Source organism: Zootoca vivipara, chromosome 16 (genome assembly GCF_965207765.1).
Source record: "Zootoca vivipara chromosome 16, rZooViv2.hap1.1, whole genome shotgun sequence".
NCBI lineage: Eukaryota > Metazoa > Chordata > Lepidosauria > Squamata > Lacertidae > Zootoca > Zootoca vivipara.
Window position 1 is genome coordinate 29,249,209 of NC_142599.1, and position 17,638 is coordinate 29,266,846.

General features: G+C 47.2%; 1 protein-coding gene across 8 annotated transcripts in view; it reads left to right on the forward strand.

The window, feature by feature from the left end:
- SYVN1 (synoviolin 1) overlaps nt 1–17,638 on the forward strand; it is a 30,584-nt gene that overhangs the window by 2,283 nt on the left and 10,663 nt on the right. For 7 of the 8 annotated variants that reach the window (XM_088659328.1, XM_088659329.1, XM_035098202.3 and 4 more), the window contains exons 2-10: nt 5,166–5,321; nt 7,596–7,688; nt 8,773–8,925; nt 10,343–10,391; nt 12,190–12,293; nt 13,923–14,049; nt 15,859–15,958; nt 17,161–17,226; nt 17,421–17,537. In XM_088659328.1, the coding sequence (XP_088515454.1) occupies nt 5,190–5,321; nt 7,596–7,688; nt 8,773–8,925; nt 10,343–10,391; nt 12,190–12,293; nt 13,923–14,049; nt 15,859–15,958; nt 17,161–17,226; nt 17,421–17,537 (941 nt within the window). In that variant the 5' untranslated portion in view covers nt 5,166–5,189. The remainder of the gene's footprint in view (nt 1–5,165; nt 5,322–7,595; nt 7,689–8,772; nt 8,926–10,342; nt 10,392–12,189; nt 12,294–13,922; nt 14,050–15,858; nt 15,959–17,160; nt 17,227–17,420; nt 17,538–17,638) is intronic. The other variant, XM_088659331.1, reaches the window with a different exon arrangement.

Below are 17,638 nucleotides of genomic sequence, written 5' to 3' on the forward strand. Positions count from 1 at the left end.
ATTAATCATAAAAACAGTAACAGCAGAAAGGAGAGAGGAACTGAGGCAGGACAAGCAGGAGTGGAATCTGCAGTTGTTTCTGTTTCTTGTATTTCAGTTACAGTAGAGTATGGTGACAAAGGAGTCTCCAAAGGTTTCATCGAAAAGGTGGGCTTTGAAGTGATGTTTGAAGGAAGCAAGAGAGGTGGCCACACATGGAGGTGTTCTGGGATGCAGAGAAAGAGAGAGAGAAAGGGAGAAAGAGACAAGTCATTTGAGGGAGCAAGACACCTTCTAATGACTGAGGTTGATGGATCCAGTGGAAGGACAGTTACAGTTGGGATATAAGAGCAGGCAGATTAGGTGGGTAAGGTCTTGGAGGACTTTTAAATTAAGGATGAGAAGCTTGTGTAGAATCTGCAAGTGGACAAGAAGCAAGTAGACTGTGCTTACCTGTTTAAACATTTTTGCTGCATCTATTCTGAAGAAGGTTCAAAACAGCTGATAATCATCCTAAAACAATTAAATGAGAAGGACCAGTGCAGTCCAGCTAGAAAAAGAAAGCTATCTAACATATGCACAAATGATAAACGAACACTGACCCCAAAGGCCTTCTTAAAAGATATAACAGGGGTCCCCAGACTTACTGGCGTTGGGGCCGGTTCCCACCGCGCCGATCGTGCGGCGGGCCGGAGGGCGGGGGAGCGCGTGCCTGTGCGGGCCGGCGGGCGGGGGAGTGCGCGCTCGGGCACGGTGGCGCGCTTCCAGGGTGGGAAAAGCGCCGAAAATCCGTTGTGCGCATGCGTATGGGCCTCCCCCGACCCGGAAGTGCACCAGAAATGACCTCTTCTGGGTCGGGAGAGGCCCATACGCATGCGCACAAAGGATTTTCGGCGCTTTTTCCCCGACCCGGAAGAGCGCTGCCGCGCTGCGCGCCGTAAGAGCGGGCGGCGGGCAGCGGGAGTCATGGGCCGGATTGGTAGGCCAATTGGGCCGCATCCGGCCCCCGGGCCGTAGTCTGGGGACCCCTGAGATATAGCATAGTTCTGCTCTCAGGCTTGCAATACAAAAAGGGAATAGAGAAAAAAGAGGCAAGGAAGCAAGCTCAAATTCTTAATGTTGTACAGTTCTTAATAATAACCATAATAAAGGGTAAAGGGACCCCTGACCATTAGGTCCAGTCGCAGACGACTCTGGGGTTGCGGCGCTCATCTTGCTTTACTGGCCGACGGAGCCAGCGTACAGCTTCTAGGTCATGTGGCCAGCATGACTAAGCCACTTCTGACGAACCAGAGCAGCGCACGGAAATGCCATTTACCTTCCCGCCGGAGCAGTACCTATTTATCTACTTGCACTTTGAGGTGCTTTCGAACTGCTAGGTTGGCAGGAGCAGGGACCGAATAACAGGAGCTCACCTCGTCATGGGGATTCGAACCACCAACCTTCTGATCGGCAAGCCATAGGCTCTGTGGTTTAACCCACAGCGCCACCCGCGTCCCTAATTACCATAATGTTGGAATGTAAACAGACTGTTCATAAGCTTTGGTGGGCCTCTGAGAAATAGTATGGCAACTAGACTTTTCTGGAAGTGGCTGCAATGTAAGTGGAATCACCTTGCAAGGTGGGGCCATGGCCTTCTGGGGCTTAGCTGGGATTTCCATCATGGTAAGTACATAAAGGGAGACCTGTTGATACTATCAACCCCAGAGCAAGCAGCCCTTACAGTGCAGTAAGTTCTGAAAGCATCAGGGTGGGTGGGGAGCAGTGCAGCTGGTGGAAACAGCAAGTGGAGGTGGCAGTTCCTCGCTGCAGCTAATCTCCCTCACAGCACAGTTGGAAAAGGAAAATTGGTCAAAGGAGGATTTCAATGTTAGGATTCCAAAATAGAGTAGCTTCCTGTATGGCAGCGATCTGAATGCTGGTCTGATTCAGCAGGATGAGTACATATTGGGGTGATCATTATATAGTGTTTTAGGGTGCTCAAAACATTTCATGTATATTATCTTTCTGTACTCCTTACAACAACTCTGTACAGTAATTCAGCTTTTTTAAAATATAAAACACACACAACCCACACTCTTAAGGAGCTGAGACCGTAATCTTGGTCTATGTGTTCTGTGACAGGAGTGAGATTTATGCTAAGGTCTTCATAATTCATGCTTTTGGCTGTAATCCTATGCCCATGTATTTGAGAATAAGCCCCACTAAACTTGATGGGCTTTATTTCTGAGTAGACAAAAAAAATCATGGAAAGTCAAGACACATACTCTGCACATATAATCAGCTTGTGGTACTAGTTGCCACAATAGGCAGTGTTGGCTTTTTAAAGTGATTAGGCAAATTCTTGAAAGGGAGCAGGCAGTGTCTGTCCATGACTTTATGTTACCTGAGTGAATGAGGATACCTTTGAGTTCTGTATGCTGAGGACAGACATGGGAGGCCTGTTGCCTTCATGCCCTGCTTGTTGGCTGGAGGCATCTGGCGAAACCACCTTGAAACCAGGGTATTGCACCAGGTGAACCCTTGGCCGGATGCAATAGGGCCCCTCTTACGTTCTTGATACATGCTTGTGTACTTCTATCGAACATCCTATTTTCTCAGCAAAGATCACTGTCTGGGCTCATTGTTTGTTTGTGTCTACTGCACACATTGAACTGTCTGTGACAGTTCCCTTTGAAAAAGAAAAAGAAAACCTCAATATTTAAGCACAGTGGGGCACAACTTCACAGAAGGAGTCACCAACCAGTTACCGATATCTGATGTTAAAGTGGGTGTGAGTCTAGCACCTGGAGGGCCACAGGTTCCTCCAGCCCTGCTTTAAATATATGGTATAAATAATCTTAAGTGGGTGGGGTTGATATGTATGTGTTGAGTTTCCTTCTTCCAAGAACCATCTTACATAGATGATTAATTCTGCTTCCAAGCTTGGTTTTCATTTCACATTGCAGCACAGTATCCTCTTTTGCCGCTGCATCTGTGATGCTTCTGTGATGTAAACACAGGTTACCGTAGCTCAGCTACCTTTGCCTCTTGCTATGATGACCCATAGAGCAAATTACCCCATTGCTACTCCTCAGTCTGTTGGAGAGTGACAAAACTTTGTCTTCAACACAGTTACCAGGTGTGTGAAATGAGAGGGAGGTATTGGTATCTCCTGAGAGAAAAACAAAAATTCCTAAGATACTGACAGACTATCCTATTAAGACTCTATATACTGATAGCTCTTGCCTTCCCTCTCTTCAGCTGAATGTTTTCCAACTGGTCAGGCCAGATGACAGGGGAAAGAATGAAGAACGTAACAGGTTTTCATTACTTTGTGAAAGGGTGTGAGGGGGAGTTCTCTAGATTTATGGCAGAAGATAGCCAGAGTGGTGTAATAGCTGGAGTTAACACCGAGCAGGGAGACGGGGTTCAAATTCTCATACAGCCATCCAGCTCACTCAGCAACCACATCTTAGCTTGACTCTTGGGGTTGTTGTGAGATTGGGGAGTGGGGTGTGCATGTGCTGAAAATCTAAGAAAGCAGCACATTCTGATACGAAAATAATTTTGTTTCCAAAAGGCTCATGTTCTTGAATGCGCTAAACCAATCTGCTCCTTTAGAGTTATTCTTTTCCAGATTTCTGATCTTTACTCCAGCAGCTTTTGGCGCTTGGAGCTATCGGGACAGCCACAGTTAGAGATGTGTAACTGCTGGACAACCTTTGTAGTGAGCATTTGACCTGATTTGTTTTCAGGGAGACTGGATGATGTTGGCTATTTAATGAGCATTCATCCTGCTTTGTTTACAGAGAAATTAGATGACAAGTGTTAATCCTACACTTTCCAGTGCATCCTCCTATCACTTTCCTTAATTTAAATAGTCTGATCTTTTGAGGGAAGGGAGTTTGTTTCACAGGAATTCAAATGAACTGCTGGACTCTTGTGCAGTGAGTGGGTAAAGTCCTGGTGGGTTGCGCTCTGCATCTTCACCTTTGAGCACAAAACCACGTCGGATCAATACTCTGCTTTTCCTACAGTGGGCAGCCTGGTTTACACACATTAAAAATAACTTGCAGGCTTCCAAAGTGAAATTCCATGTTGTCTGCCTTTGTGGCTTGCTGTAAATATTTCTGGATCAAGTTTGGTTGCCTGGTTATATTTCAGGCTCTGCTGCTGGAAGTATCAGTTGGACTCTTTGGCAAGTAACCTTTTAATCAGCAAATAATCTTCTCTGTAGGTAACACCAAAGCCCTTGTAACTAAGCTGCTGCATTACAGTGTATGTCATGTCAGTTTTGATCCTGCCAAATTTGTTTCAGTCCCACTTCACAACTGCCACATTTCCTGGTTAGCATAACTCAGTGCAGGCCTCACACAAGTGGAGACTACGGTATAATGGGACACAGAATTCAGCATGTCAAGCAGGGATTCTCCTGCTTGTAGTCCTCCAGGTGTTGTTGGACTGTAGCTTCCACTGCCCCTGACCATTGGCCCATGCTTGTTGGGTTTCCTCGTCCCTGATCTATTGTTATTTTTCTGTAGCAAAACCAGGCTTCCAACCCTCATGGCTTCCAAGATAGGAAGCATAATTATTAGTATTATTATTTATACCCCGCCCATCTGGGCACTTTTTGTTAAAGTCATAGAAGTTGGAGGAGGCAGTGGGGTGCAGGACTTGATTTTGGGGAGAGGAGATAGATGTTCCTGTGTTCTACGTAACAGTGGATTTGAATAGGTAGTAGAAGCAAAATCCACAAATCGCGTCCCTTTCCTTAACCCTGCTACCTTCAGGGAGGGGTTTTCCTGCTGTCAAAGTTAAGCGTTTAATTCCAGCCTTACACATTCATCCACATGTGTTCCAAGTCTGGAAAGCATTTTATAAGCCAGCTAGCCAACCCCATGCCCATATTGCTAATTGGTGACTTTTTCATATATAAAAAAGTGTTTCTGTCCAGTTGTCATGAGGCAGCTCTTGCAAGCCTTAGGTGATTGGCTACTTGCAATGCCATAGTGTAGTACGTGTCAGCAGAGGGTTTGGGCACAGTAACAGCATTTCTCATAAGGCTTCTGAGAATAGCAACATGGATGCACTGGGCCGTTACGATGCAAATTGGGTGGCTTGTCCTGTTTTGCCTTATTCACAAGCCGAGGCAAGCAATGACCCAGTCTTTTGTCTTCAACCACATTTTTTCTCCTCTTACACAGGCTGCTGGGCGCTGGGCTGGGGAGATGTTCCGAACAGCCATCATGATGGCTGCCAGCCTGGCCTTGACCTCTGCAGTGGTGGCGCACGCCTATTATCTTAAGCACCAGTTCTACCCAACGGTGGTGTATCTGACGAAGTCCAGTCCCAGCATGGCGGTGAGTCTGCCTATCCCAGTTGCTGCAGGGAGGTGGGCATAATACAGTGGTACCTTGGGTTACAGATGCTTTAGGTTACAGACTCTGCTAACCCAGAAAAAGTACATCGGGTTAAGAACTTTGCTTCAGGATGAGAACAGAAATCGGGTGACAGCGGCACGGCGACAGCGGGAGGCCCCATTAGTTAAAGTGGTATCTCAGGTTAAGAACAGTTTCAGGTTAAGAACGGACCTCCAGAACGAATTAGGTGGCTTTAAAAAGTCTTCATTTGAAAAAGGAAAGGTTCTTTGAGGAAAAGTGGAATGAATTGGATACGTTCAGCCTGAGGAGAGAAGGCAGAGAAGACATGAAAGCACACTCCAGATACCATTGCTGAGTTTAATCTTTGAAGTTTGTATGGTGGGAGGAATAATCAACCATTCAAGGATGCTTAGCCAGCATCTCTTCAAACCCTGGGCCTCTGGCATATGATCATCATGGCTTTCTGAAACCAAACTTTGGTTCATATAATATGTGAACCTGCTCCCTCTGTGCAGTGCACCAGAACCCAGAAAATTTCAAAAAGCAGTTGAGGCAGTGCACAGCAGCCTAGGGTTCTTGCGCCATGTGAATGCTGCTTTGTTTTCTGCTGCTCAATAAATGCAGGACTAGCTTGAATGGGCTTAAGCTATAAAGGGGTAGATTACAGTTGAACATTAGGAGAAACTTTGTGGTGAGGAGAGCAGTTTGATATGAGGTTTGTCCCTTTTCCATTGTGTGTAATTTTTATTTTAGATTGTAAGCTTGTGGATGTGGACTGTCAAGGGGTTCTCCTTTGCTGGACATATTCAAGCAGAGGCTAGACAGCACTTAGGACAATTGAGGATGTAGTAGGTTTTTGAACTTCTGGCATCAAACAAAGTGTTGATCCAGATGACCTCCAGATGAGGAAGAGTTCCTTCCTCAACTTCAGGGCTCTGTAGCCTGCTGCCCGAGACTCTGGAACTCCTGCTGTCCAGGATTGTCTACCTTGGGTGCTTAGGTCAGGTGCAGGGAACCCATTTGGTTCAGTAGGCCAGATCTTTCTTACCCTCTGCCCTGCCCCCTGTGACCCAGCTTTGTCCCACCCACCTGTCAGTCATTTGATGTCATAATATAGTCAGGTGGTTGCTCCCGCCCACCTGTCAAAGTTTGCTCACAGGTGTGTTTGGGGGGGTTGGGATTGGAGAGATGCTGAGCAGGATTGAACTCCTTGCTCATCAGCTGACATGTTGGGAGTTTGTTCCTGCTTTCTGATGTCACATATGACATTGGGAATGGAGAAGATGAGTGTGGTTTGGGCAAATGGCCTAGTGAACCAAATGGAGAGGCCTGGCACAAAAAATGTGACCCGAGCTAGAGGTTCTGCACCCCTGGCCTAGACTGACTCAGGTTATATGACCCAGGCTAAAGCAACACCCAGTACAGGAACTGGGAATGAGGAGGAAAGGCTGCCTTCTCTTTCTGTGGTGGTATTCTGTGGTGACTGAGTTTACAATAAAGTTTTCTAAATCCAGTTACTGCACTGTTGGCCCCATCCCAGCCCTCAGTGGAGTTTGGCAGAGTAAAATCTGCAGACTAAGCTTGTGGTGATGGAACTGTGGTATGAAAGTAACAAGGACAGTTCAAACCCTTTTACTGTTAAGTTTGCACCAAAGTAACATGTTGATTCCAGGTGTAGTTCTTCCCCTGCCAGGGTCCCCTCAAAAATGGTCTCATCAAAGCTGCCGTCTGCATTTCAAGGGAAGCCTTCAATGTAAAGCCTTATTTAGACCTACATGTGTAAGGAATAGAAGAACCTAAATAATCTGGATATAATAGAGGTATTCTGAGATCCAGGTGTAGGGCATCTGACATATAGAGCTCACAAAATATTTCTGCATCACATAGTAAAATTAACCAGTTTTGAATCCCGGGCTTGTACCCCAGATCAAATTCATGTGTCCTTTGCCAACCAGGAGCCTGGAATGCTTCCATCTGCAGTTGTAGGTTTCTTCATTGGGGTTTCCTGTTACATACATGCATAAAAGAATATTTGGTTTGGGAGATTAGGGGGAGATGCCGAGGAACCAGAAAGAGATCAAAAGATTCTCCCCCACCACGGAGCTCAGCAACACAGTCTATTCTGTTAGCTTCTGAGTGGAGGATTGTGGGCAGCAATGAATGACACATTTAAGTTTTGTCTGGCCTGCACAGGGATGTTTGCTAAAAATGATTTCCCACTCTGCCATTTTTCTCTCCCCCTTGCTATGTCAGGTGCTGTACATTCAAGCTTTTGTCCTGGTGTTCCTATTAGGCAAATTCATGGGCAAAGTGTTTTTCGGACAGCTCCGAGCAGCGGAAATGGAGGTGAGCCCTGTTGGGTGCATGGTTGTTGTGGGCCTTGTGGGAGGGCACACATTCAATGCTTAAACTAAGAGCCAGAAACTCCGCAGTCCCCTTTGCTCAATCGGCAACATCGTGTGATCACAGAGGAGAAAATAGGTTTGGCTCACAATGGGGGATCTGTATCAATCATCTCTAAAGGGTGCTGTAAGCTTGCGGGGAAGGATTTTGGCATCATTTCCTAGAGTTAAATTGTAAATAACTTGCATTTCTTTACCAGCTAATGTGTCCTGAATTCCTTTAAGTTTTGGCTGTAGTGGCACAGCAGATAGGAGGAGAGAGACGAGATGTTCAGCTACATTCAGTTACATACGAAACATTCTGAATGATAGATCTTTAATTCCTGGGCCTCTGTACATTTTGGTAGCTAGAAGGCCTAGAAACACCATTTTGTTCACATGGAGCTGGAGAATTTCAAATCTCTGCCCAAGCCCCTGACTTCCCTGCCAGCTGGCTAGATTTCTACCTGTGTTGTTTAACTCCAGGCTTGCAGGTGTCAACGTTGTCAGTAAGCCTAGCTGGGGAACCTTTCTTAGGCCAAGGGCTGCATCCCCTTATTAGCAGCCTTCTGGGTGCCACATACTAGTGGAAGGAGGGACCAAAGGTAAAAAGCCCTTTTTATAAGGGAATTTCTAGCCTGCCCATTATCATATAATCCCAGGGTGGGTTACACTAAAATAAAAACCAGTTTATGAAAGCAGATAAAATAAATGGTCAGAGAGACACAATCTCAATTCCAACAGCTGCAGCAGTGGTGGGATTTCTAACACACCACCCCCAAAATGGCAGCAGTGCTGGCTAGGAATCCAGGCAAGCAAGATATGTTATCACAATTCAAGAGCAATTTTCAGTGAGGCAAAAACACTTGAGGAGGGCATAGAGCAGGCTGGTGAAGGGAGTGACCTGGAGACAGTTGGAAGAGAGGCCCCCGGAAGGATGTTTCTGGCCCTGAGCAAGGAGGGTGCTTCTTCTGGAGACGGCTGCATTTGTGGGGGACAGATGGGCCCAGGATTAGAGAGAGCTCCTTAAATCAATCTCTCTCACACAGCATCTGCTTGAGCGGTCATGGTATGCAGTGACCGAGACCTGCCTTGCCTTCACAGTCTTCAGGGATGACTTCAGCCCCCGTTTTGTGGCCCTCTTCACTCTCCTCCTCTTCCTCAAGTGCTTCCACTGGTTGGCTGAGGACCGTGTGGACTTTGTGAGTATGATGGCCCCAGGGTTGCAACACTTGGAGGAAGGGGTAGGGTGGGCTGAAACGGTTCTTGACGCTCAGACGCATGGTGGCGGTGGGAGAAATAAAATGGTTTCCTGAACAGTTCAAGCAGCAGCCCAGTTTGGCGGTTCTTGTATGGTGGCTCAAAAGCAAGGCTGATGTGCATTCCTAGGAACACCTGGGGCTTTGATAGTTTTAGGTATATTACATTTTTACATCTCAAAGCATTTTTCGATCAAAGTAAAAATATAATAAAATCACATAAACATTATTTAAAAACAAATTAAATAGTACAATCATATCATTGGAGCTGCTCAAAATGCCTAGGAGTGGGGGTGGGGATCACATATTTGCCTTGTGCCGAAATAGTGACAAAATTGGGCACCAGGTGGGCCTCCTTGGGGAGAGCATTCCTTTAAAAATGGGGCTACTGCAAAGAAGCCCCCAGTCTTTTGTCCCCACCCTCTGGACTAGGATTTCTGAGAAGCTTCCAATGGCACCAGACGGTTGGTGAACCACTTCTCAGTTCATGCAAGGCAATGGTAGAAGCCAAAAGGCTTGCATTATCTCTGCATCGGAGAAGGAGAGGGGAAGAGAGGAGCATGTCAACTCAAGGCTTGCTGTACCTTGTTCCTGCTGGTGCATGCCACACACTAAGTCAGCCTAAGTCCAGCTGGTGCTTTTCAGGTGATTTGGACGTATGCCGACTGGGTTGATGGGAGTTGTAGTCCAAAACCTCTGGAGGTCACCAGGTCGGCAAAGCTTGTGGCATGTGACACAGTAAGGGTGAAAGGAAGAGCAGCTGTTGCAAATGTGTGACGCCTGTCAAAGTAACTCTGCACAGAGGTTTCTGAAGTTGGGCAAAATGGTGGCTCTTTCCTTCCCATCAGCCTCACACACCAACCCAGGCCAAGCTATGTTAATAGCAGGGCTATTCAAATGCAATGGATTCTTGGCACTAGAATCTCTTGTTAATAACCAGTCTTGAGCAGGGATTGGAGCGGGTGGAATTTGTAAGATTCCAACACTAGTTTTAAGTCAGGGATGGGCAACCTTCGGCTCTCCAGATGCTGTTAGTCTCAACATCTCTTACTGTTGGATATGTGAGGTGCAGTTGATGACAGGTGCAATCCCAACAAGATCTGGAGGGTACAAGTTCTCCATTTCTACTTTAAGTGCTTCCACCTTCAGACATTTCTTTTCTACAGGGATCCTTGTGATCTCTGGACATTTGCCCAGAATGCAGAACAACCATGCTCAGGGTAGAGTGTCAAGATGTGTCGGCAAAGCACATGTTCGATATAGAGCCTTACATGAGTTTTGCCAGTCAATAAAAGTTGCTGATTATCTTGGGTGATGATAAGACCACTTAATCTTGCTCTTTTCTCCCCTGTCTCTCTAGATGGAGAGGAGCCCAAACATTTCCTGGCTCTTCCATTTTCGCATTGTCTGTAAGTACCTGCCTTCCTTTCAAGGCTTTTCTCTTCCACTGCCCCACTGCTTCCAGTCCTTTCTCAATGAAGGAGGGACATACCTGCAGTTGCCCCAAATCTAGCCCATTTTCTTGCTTACAGCAAAGGTTGTTACCCACCCACCTGTGCTGAGCGCAGGTATAGGATTGGTTAACAATCCAGCTTCCTGAGGAAGAGAGAGAGGAATAAATATGCAATACTTCAGAGGAAGAATATGGCAATTATTTCCATTGTGTGTGATTTGGCTTAGTTCCAATTTCTTTGGGGATTTTGGTGGCTGCAGGATGTGGAGGTTCGATAGCTGATTTGCTGAGCTGAAACAGGAGTTCTTGCCTAAGAAAACTCCTGTTCTCATTCATGTGCTCTGCCAAGAGTTTGACGGGATGAGCATTTCCCAACTGTTAGACCCTTAGGGCTAATAGGCATAGGGTTGAGCTGCTGGCATGGGCCCTCTTCCTTAGCTGAGCCTCGGCTAAAACTTAGCCCCGGTGAAGGCTTTGCTAAAAATGCTTCACACCACTTCTGCTGGCAGAGCAGCAGCTGGTCTGCTTGTAAGGCTTTTGTGGCTTTGCGCAAGGGTGGAATAATTAGTAGGGAGGATGGCGGAAGGGGGAGCCTGAGTAAAAAGAGCTTCTCGGTCAGACACTTTGTGGCATGAAGGGTGAGGGCGGGTTGGCATTCGGCACAGCTTTAAGCACTTCCTTCTGGGGGCTCTGCAAAGGAGGCAGTTGGTTAAGGAGGACAACTGAAGATGACATTTGCATGCAGGGACTGCAGGAAATGTTATTTCATGCTGGCTTTGGATATAGATCACTTGGGTGCTCTGACACAAAGCCCTACATGGCCACTGTCTGTGGGACTTCCCATTATCTCAACCTGCTCAAGCTGAAATGCAGATGATTAAGTGGTGTTTATAAAGGCCTTAAGCAAATAAGTAAAGAACAAGGGGGCCAAGGGAGAACGCTTGAGCTGCTGGAGAAGGGCTTGGGGAACTGCAGCCTTCCAGATGTTGAGGGACTCCATCTCCCTTCAGCCACAGCCAGCATGGTCAGGGGCCAGGTGTGATGGGAATTGTAGTCCAACACTGCCTGGAAGGTCACAGGTGGTCCCCATGCCTGTGCTGGATCCTTTGGTGCACAGCTGGTTATTGCTGTGATGGGATTCCTGGAGTTCTGGGCTGACTTCTGCTGTAACTGCTCTTCTGTTGGGAATGCCTTGGCGTATTCTCTTAAGATGCTATGAAGTGTAATCCCCCTTTGGCAGGCTTTTGTAAATGTTGGAGATAAATGGCAGCAAAGTGTGAGAAGTACAGCCTGTGATGCTTCAATTAAAGCTGAGGTGCCTGCCAAAAAATGAAATAAAATGAAAGACGGTGATCATTTGCAAGCACAGTGATTGGTGCTGAAACGAGCAGGGGCTTAGCACGACTGAGTAATTCAACACCCACAGTGGGTCAGGAAACCATTTCTCTATTCAGCGTCTGATGAACCGAACTTTTTGGCAAACTACATTTCAGCTGCTTGACACCAGAGTTTCCCTTCAAAGTTTGTTTTCAAGGGTGGGCCACCATGAGGTCAATATCAGCGTGTCCTAGCAGGTTGGATGTTCTCCTACTGGCTTCTGAATATCACCATTTCACAAAGCTTATGCCGTAGTACATTTGCTAGTCTTTTCCTTTAGGTGTCACAAGACCGTGTGGGGTTTTTGATGCAACAGGCTAATCTGGCTAGCCTTCTAGAAATGGCGAATCTCTCTTTCTCTCTCTCCCTCTTTTTAGCTCTGATGCTGCTCCTGGGCATTCTGGATTTCCTGTTTGTCAGCCATGCCTACCACAGCATCCTCACACGGGGAGCCTCCGTCCAGCTGGTCTTTGGCTTTGAGGTGAATGGAGTGCGCTTTGCATGGAAGTCATTGCTCACAGTAGCTAGCAGAGGTTTCTGGCAGCCTTTGATGACACAGACCACAGATTGCAAAGAGGAGAGCAGACCAGCAGCTGTGAATGGCCCTGGGAAGCAGGGAAGTGGGGTGGGGAGATGTAACCTTGGGTTTCAGCAATTCAGAAACTCATTTTCTCCATGCAAGTCCATGGAGAAGTTCTTGTTCAGTAGCCTAGTGTGAAGAACTAAGCTGGGATAGCTCAGTCAGTAGAGCATGAGACTCTCAATCTTAGGGTCATGGGTTCGAGCCCCACCTCGGGAAAAAGATCCCTGCATTGCAGGGGGTTGGGCTAGATGACCCTTGTGGACCCTTCCAACTCTACAATTCTGTGAGTCTAAGAAGACGAAATAATCTACAGTCATGGAGATGTGTATGTTCAGGGGGAGGACGCACTTGCCTTACACCAGCTGCCACCATATACATTCTGAGCAAAGGAGTGTTTTTAGAGCTGGAGTAAAGACAGACTTAATTTAGATTAAAAACAAGAAAATGGACAGTAATTTTCATTGCTTTTAAGGAGGTAATTTCTAAACCAGTAGGGATTTAAAGTTCCAGATAGAACTGTGTCAGAGTTTGAGGGGGATCTGTGGAGGCTGGTCCATTAGTTTCCATAGGGCAGCGGCCCACGAACCTAAGCTGCCTCCCACCTGCTTGCTTTCCTGCTTACAGCCAGTCCAGGGAGTGGCCCTGCCTGTTGGATTCTTCCTCCTTAGTCCCGGGGTTGCCCTTGCAGAACTTAGGTGGGGATGAGGAGGATTGGGACAAAGCTAGAATGAGTTTCCCCAGCCTGTCAGCAGCTCTGACTCCAGCTCCTCTTGGACTCCCTGCCAGTCCCAAGGGACACCAGCCACTACTGGAGGGGATGTGTTGTAGATCCTCTTCATGCTGATACTTTGGCTGTTACCTGTTGCATTGAGTGTCTTTTATTACGCTGAAAGCACAGGAAGGTATTTGCCATCCCCGCCGCTGCCCATCCTTTCAGAGAGAATAATAGAATCATAGAACTGTAGAGTTGGAAGGGACCCCGAGGGCCATCTAGTCCAACCCCCTGCAATGCAGAAATCTCAACACGTGAAACCACACTGGACCCTGAACCACACACCAATTTGAAACCACACTGGACCCTGCTTAAATTTGCAAATGTGCTAGCAATTTTATTGCTTCACCGAAGTCTCATGGAAGGCTGTTGCTTTGTTGCTTCAAGAATGCATCCCTGTTAAACCCCTTAGCCAGAAACAAAGAACTGCAGGGAGGGTGAGGTATGTGTCGTAGGTTGGAATTGCATTGCTTGCTGGTTTAACTTAATGGCTTGATGTGAGCTCCTTGGCACTGCCAGCTTTGTAGGTGTCTGGATGTGGTGTGCCTGGCTTGACATGGCTGCCCCCATGTTGCCCTCAGGGTGGATTGAACCGTGAAGGAGTGATGTCTGGTGGGAGCAGGGAAGAGGACTTCTGATCCACGAGCTGCTTTGGTTTTGGGAAGCGACGGCAGAATTAGGGACATGTTTGCCAATCGATGCCTCGTTCTGTCAGTTGACTTGGTCCTCTCTCTCTCGCTGCTCCTTTCCCACAGTATGCTATCCTCATGACGATGGTGCTCACCATCTTCATCAAATACATCCTGCACTCCATCGACCTCCAGAGCGAGAACCCTTGGGACAACAAGGCCGTCTACATGCTCTACACAGAGCTCTTCACAGGTGATGGGGGAAGGCCTCTGGATCAGGGGCAGAACACCTGCTTTTCATGCAGGAGGCCCCAGACAGGGATGGGAACAGCCCCTGCCTGAAACCCCGGAGAGCCTCTGCCAGTTGTTGTAATACTGAGCTAGATGACCCCAGGGTCTGATTATGTAAATCTTGTCATGTGGTAAGCCGCCTTGAGCACTGTTTTAACTATGGAAAGGCGGCATACAAATAAAATGATAAATGAGTGAATGAATGATCAAATATAAAGCGGCTTCCTAGCTAACGGGGGCCTCGTGACTGAAGAAAGCAGACAGTGGGCTCCTACCTTGGAGTTATTTTTCTGGCCCGTGGCAGTTCTTGGTGGGGCTTGGCCGGGTGGGCACAAAGCAGCCTTCCTGCACATGCCAGCCATAAAAGTAGTAGTAATAATTTTATTATTTGTATGCTGTAGCCACTCTGGTTGGCTTCCAGTAAAATAGAAAAACACAATGAAATATCAAACATTAAAAACTGCCTTCAGGGGCTGCCTTCAGATGTCTACAAAAGGTCGTATAATTGGTTATCTGTTTGACATCTCATGGGAGGGTGTTCCACAGGGTGCACATACTGTTTTTGGGGGACAGGAGGCGGGCAGGTGTGGAGGACTCCCTGGGCCTGAATGGGGTAACTGTGCCCCTGAAGGACCAGGTGTGCAGCCTGGGAGACATTTTGGACTCACAGCTGTCCATGGAGGCACAGGTTAATTCTGTGTCCAGGGCGGCTGTTTACCAGCTCCATCGGGTACGCAGACTGAGACCCTACCTGCCCGCAGACTGTCTCGCCAGAGTGGTGCATGCTCTAGTTATCTCCCGCTTGGACTACTGCAATGCGCTCTACGTGGGGCTACTTTTGAAGGTGACCTGGAAACTGCAATTAATCCAGAATGCGGCAGCTAGACTAGTGACTGGGAGTGGCCGCCGGGACCACATAACACCGTTCCTGAGAGATCTACACTGGCTCCCAGTACATTTCAGAGCACAATTCAGAGTGTTGGTACTGACCTTTAAAGCCCTAAACGGCCTCGGTCCAGTATACCTGAAGGAGCGTCTCCACCCCCATCATTCAGCCCAGACACGAGATCCAGCACCGAGGGCCTTCTGGCGGTTCCCTCATTGCAAGAAGTGAGGTTACAGGGAACCAGGCAGAGGGCCTTCTCGGTAGTGGCACCCGCCCTGTGGAACGCCCTCCCAGCAGATGTCAAGGCAATAAGCAACTATTTTACTTTTAGAAGACAACTGAAGGCAGCCCTGTTTAGGGAAGTTTTTAATGTTTGATGCTGTACTGTTTTCAATATTCAGTTGGAAGCCGCCCAGAGTGGCTGGGGAAACCCAGCCAGATGGGTGGGGTATAAATAAATAAATTATTATTATTATTATTATTATTATTATTATTATTATTATTATTACCATTATTAAGAAGGTCTTCTTGTTCTCTGTAGCTTCACTTCTCACAGTGAGGGAACTTCCAGAAGGTCCTCAGAACTGGACCTCAGTGTCTGGGCTGAGCAGTGCTGAGTGGAGACGCTCCTTTAGGGCCGAGGCCATTTAGGGTTTTAAAGACCTGCCTTCTCCTGGGCCTAGTGGCAACTCCTCATGGAGAAATCAAGCCAATTTTTTTGGGGGGTGGGAGGTTTTGATTTGTGACAGCTTAGCAAATTCCCTGGTGAGAAGAGGACACGGAGCATCTGTGGTTTGTTTGCGGGGAAGGATTTGCCTCTTGGCAACATGAAGGTTTATTTGCTGGCTTGACCCCTGCTTTCCTCCTCCGCCTCTTCTTCTGCAGGATTCATCAAGGTCCTCTTGTACATGGCCTTCATGACCATCATGATCAAAGTGCACACCTTCCCACTGTTTGCCATCCGACCCATGTACCTGGCTATGAGGTGAGATGCGGTTGGCATCAGCGTATGCGCAGACTTGCGAATGCATGCGCCAGTCTGCCTGTGGGGTTCCACATGTGCAGGAAATAAGTCCTCTGGCTTGAAAATAGCTTCCAAAGAGTCTTCGGGGAGGGGAGACACTTTGGGCCAATGCCATTTGAAGAGAGATAATGTTAATGCTTATTGTCTGTCGCATCTATGGAAGGAATGAGGTAGTGCTTTTTGCCTCTTTCATATCCCACCTTTTCTCCAAGGAGCTCAAGGTAGCAGACATCAATTCCCCCCTCCCCATTTCACATGGGGTTAGACCTCGGAGGCAATGGCCCAAGGTCACTCAGCGAGCTTCATAGACAAGAAGATGGTTTGAGCCCTGATCTCTCAGGTCGTAGTCCCACACTCTAACTATACCACACTCGCTTATGAAAGCACTATTTTACAATTTAAAAAAAATTTTTTAGAGGAGAATAATAATTTATTATTTATACCCCGCCCATCTGGCTGAGTTTCCCCAGCCACGCTGGGTGGCTTCCAACAGAACAGAACATTAAAATGCAATAATCTATTAAACATTAAAAGCTTCTCTAAACAGAATAAGCCAACATCAAGAAACTGGCCTTTCTCATCAGCCGGGGAAGATGCTTGTTTCTCTTAAGTACAGCATCATGCACACCTGGAACAGCTAAAGCAAGGCTGAATTTTATTAAAACAAAAGCACTTGTTTGCTGGTGTGTTCCCAAACCACCTGTGGTTTATTACTGCAAGGTTATGATTTCTATAGCACAGTCTATGTACGTGGCATTTTATATTGAGCAGGTTTGACAGACCTGTGCCCCAAGTGGCTGAAACTGACACAGGGAAACAATTAAGAGGAATGGGATGGAGATGGAGGCAGGTAGGGAAAGAACATGCAGTGCTTTCAGTCTGCATGTCTTTTGGCATAATTCCATTAAATAATAGGGACTAGGAGGATGGGGGAGCAGCATCAACAAAAGAAGCAGGAGAAGGGAAGCCCAGGAGAAAGGATTCAGAGCCATAACATTCAGAACAGCTATCTTGGACAGAATTAGGAGTCAGACATACAGGTTTTCAGTAATTATCTCGGCAAGATGTTAACCGAAGGGTGTCCTGCCCAGTATTCTCTTAAGATGTTTTGGTAAGACTTTTCAAATCAGTGGTAGACTTGATTTTCGTGTATGTCCATCCAGGCAGTTCAAGAAAGCTGTGACAGATGCAATCATGTCCCGCCGAGCTATTCGCAACATGAACACCCTGTGAGTATTCACTGGGAAGGGGGTGAGGGCTGTAGAAAGTGGTTCTTCTTTCCAAGTTTGGGTTACTGAGGTGAGCGGGGAGGGCAGAGCTTTCGTATTTTTCCGGAGCCTTAAATAAAACACCATGAGTTGGACCTTACGAAAGGCAGGGAAGAAGGTCCATGACCATCTGCAATCCTTTTCCTCCTCCCCAGGTACCCCGACGCCACTCCAGAAGAACTGCAGGCCATGGACAATGTGTGCATTATCTGCCGGGAGGAGATGGTAATGGGTGCAAAACGCCTGCCTTGCAACCACATATTCCACACCAGGTAGGAGGCTGGCTGATACTTAAGAAGCTTGAATGTATGAGATGGGTTTTATGCAGCACTGAGATAGTTCAGTCGGTACAGTTAAGCCTAGGACTGGTGGT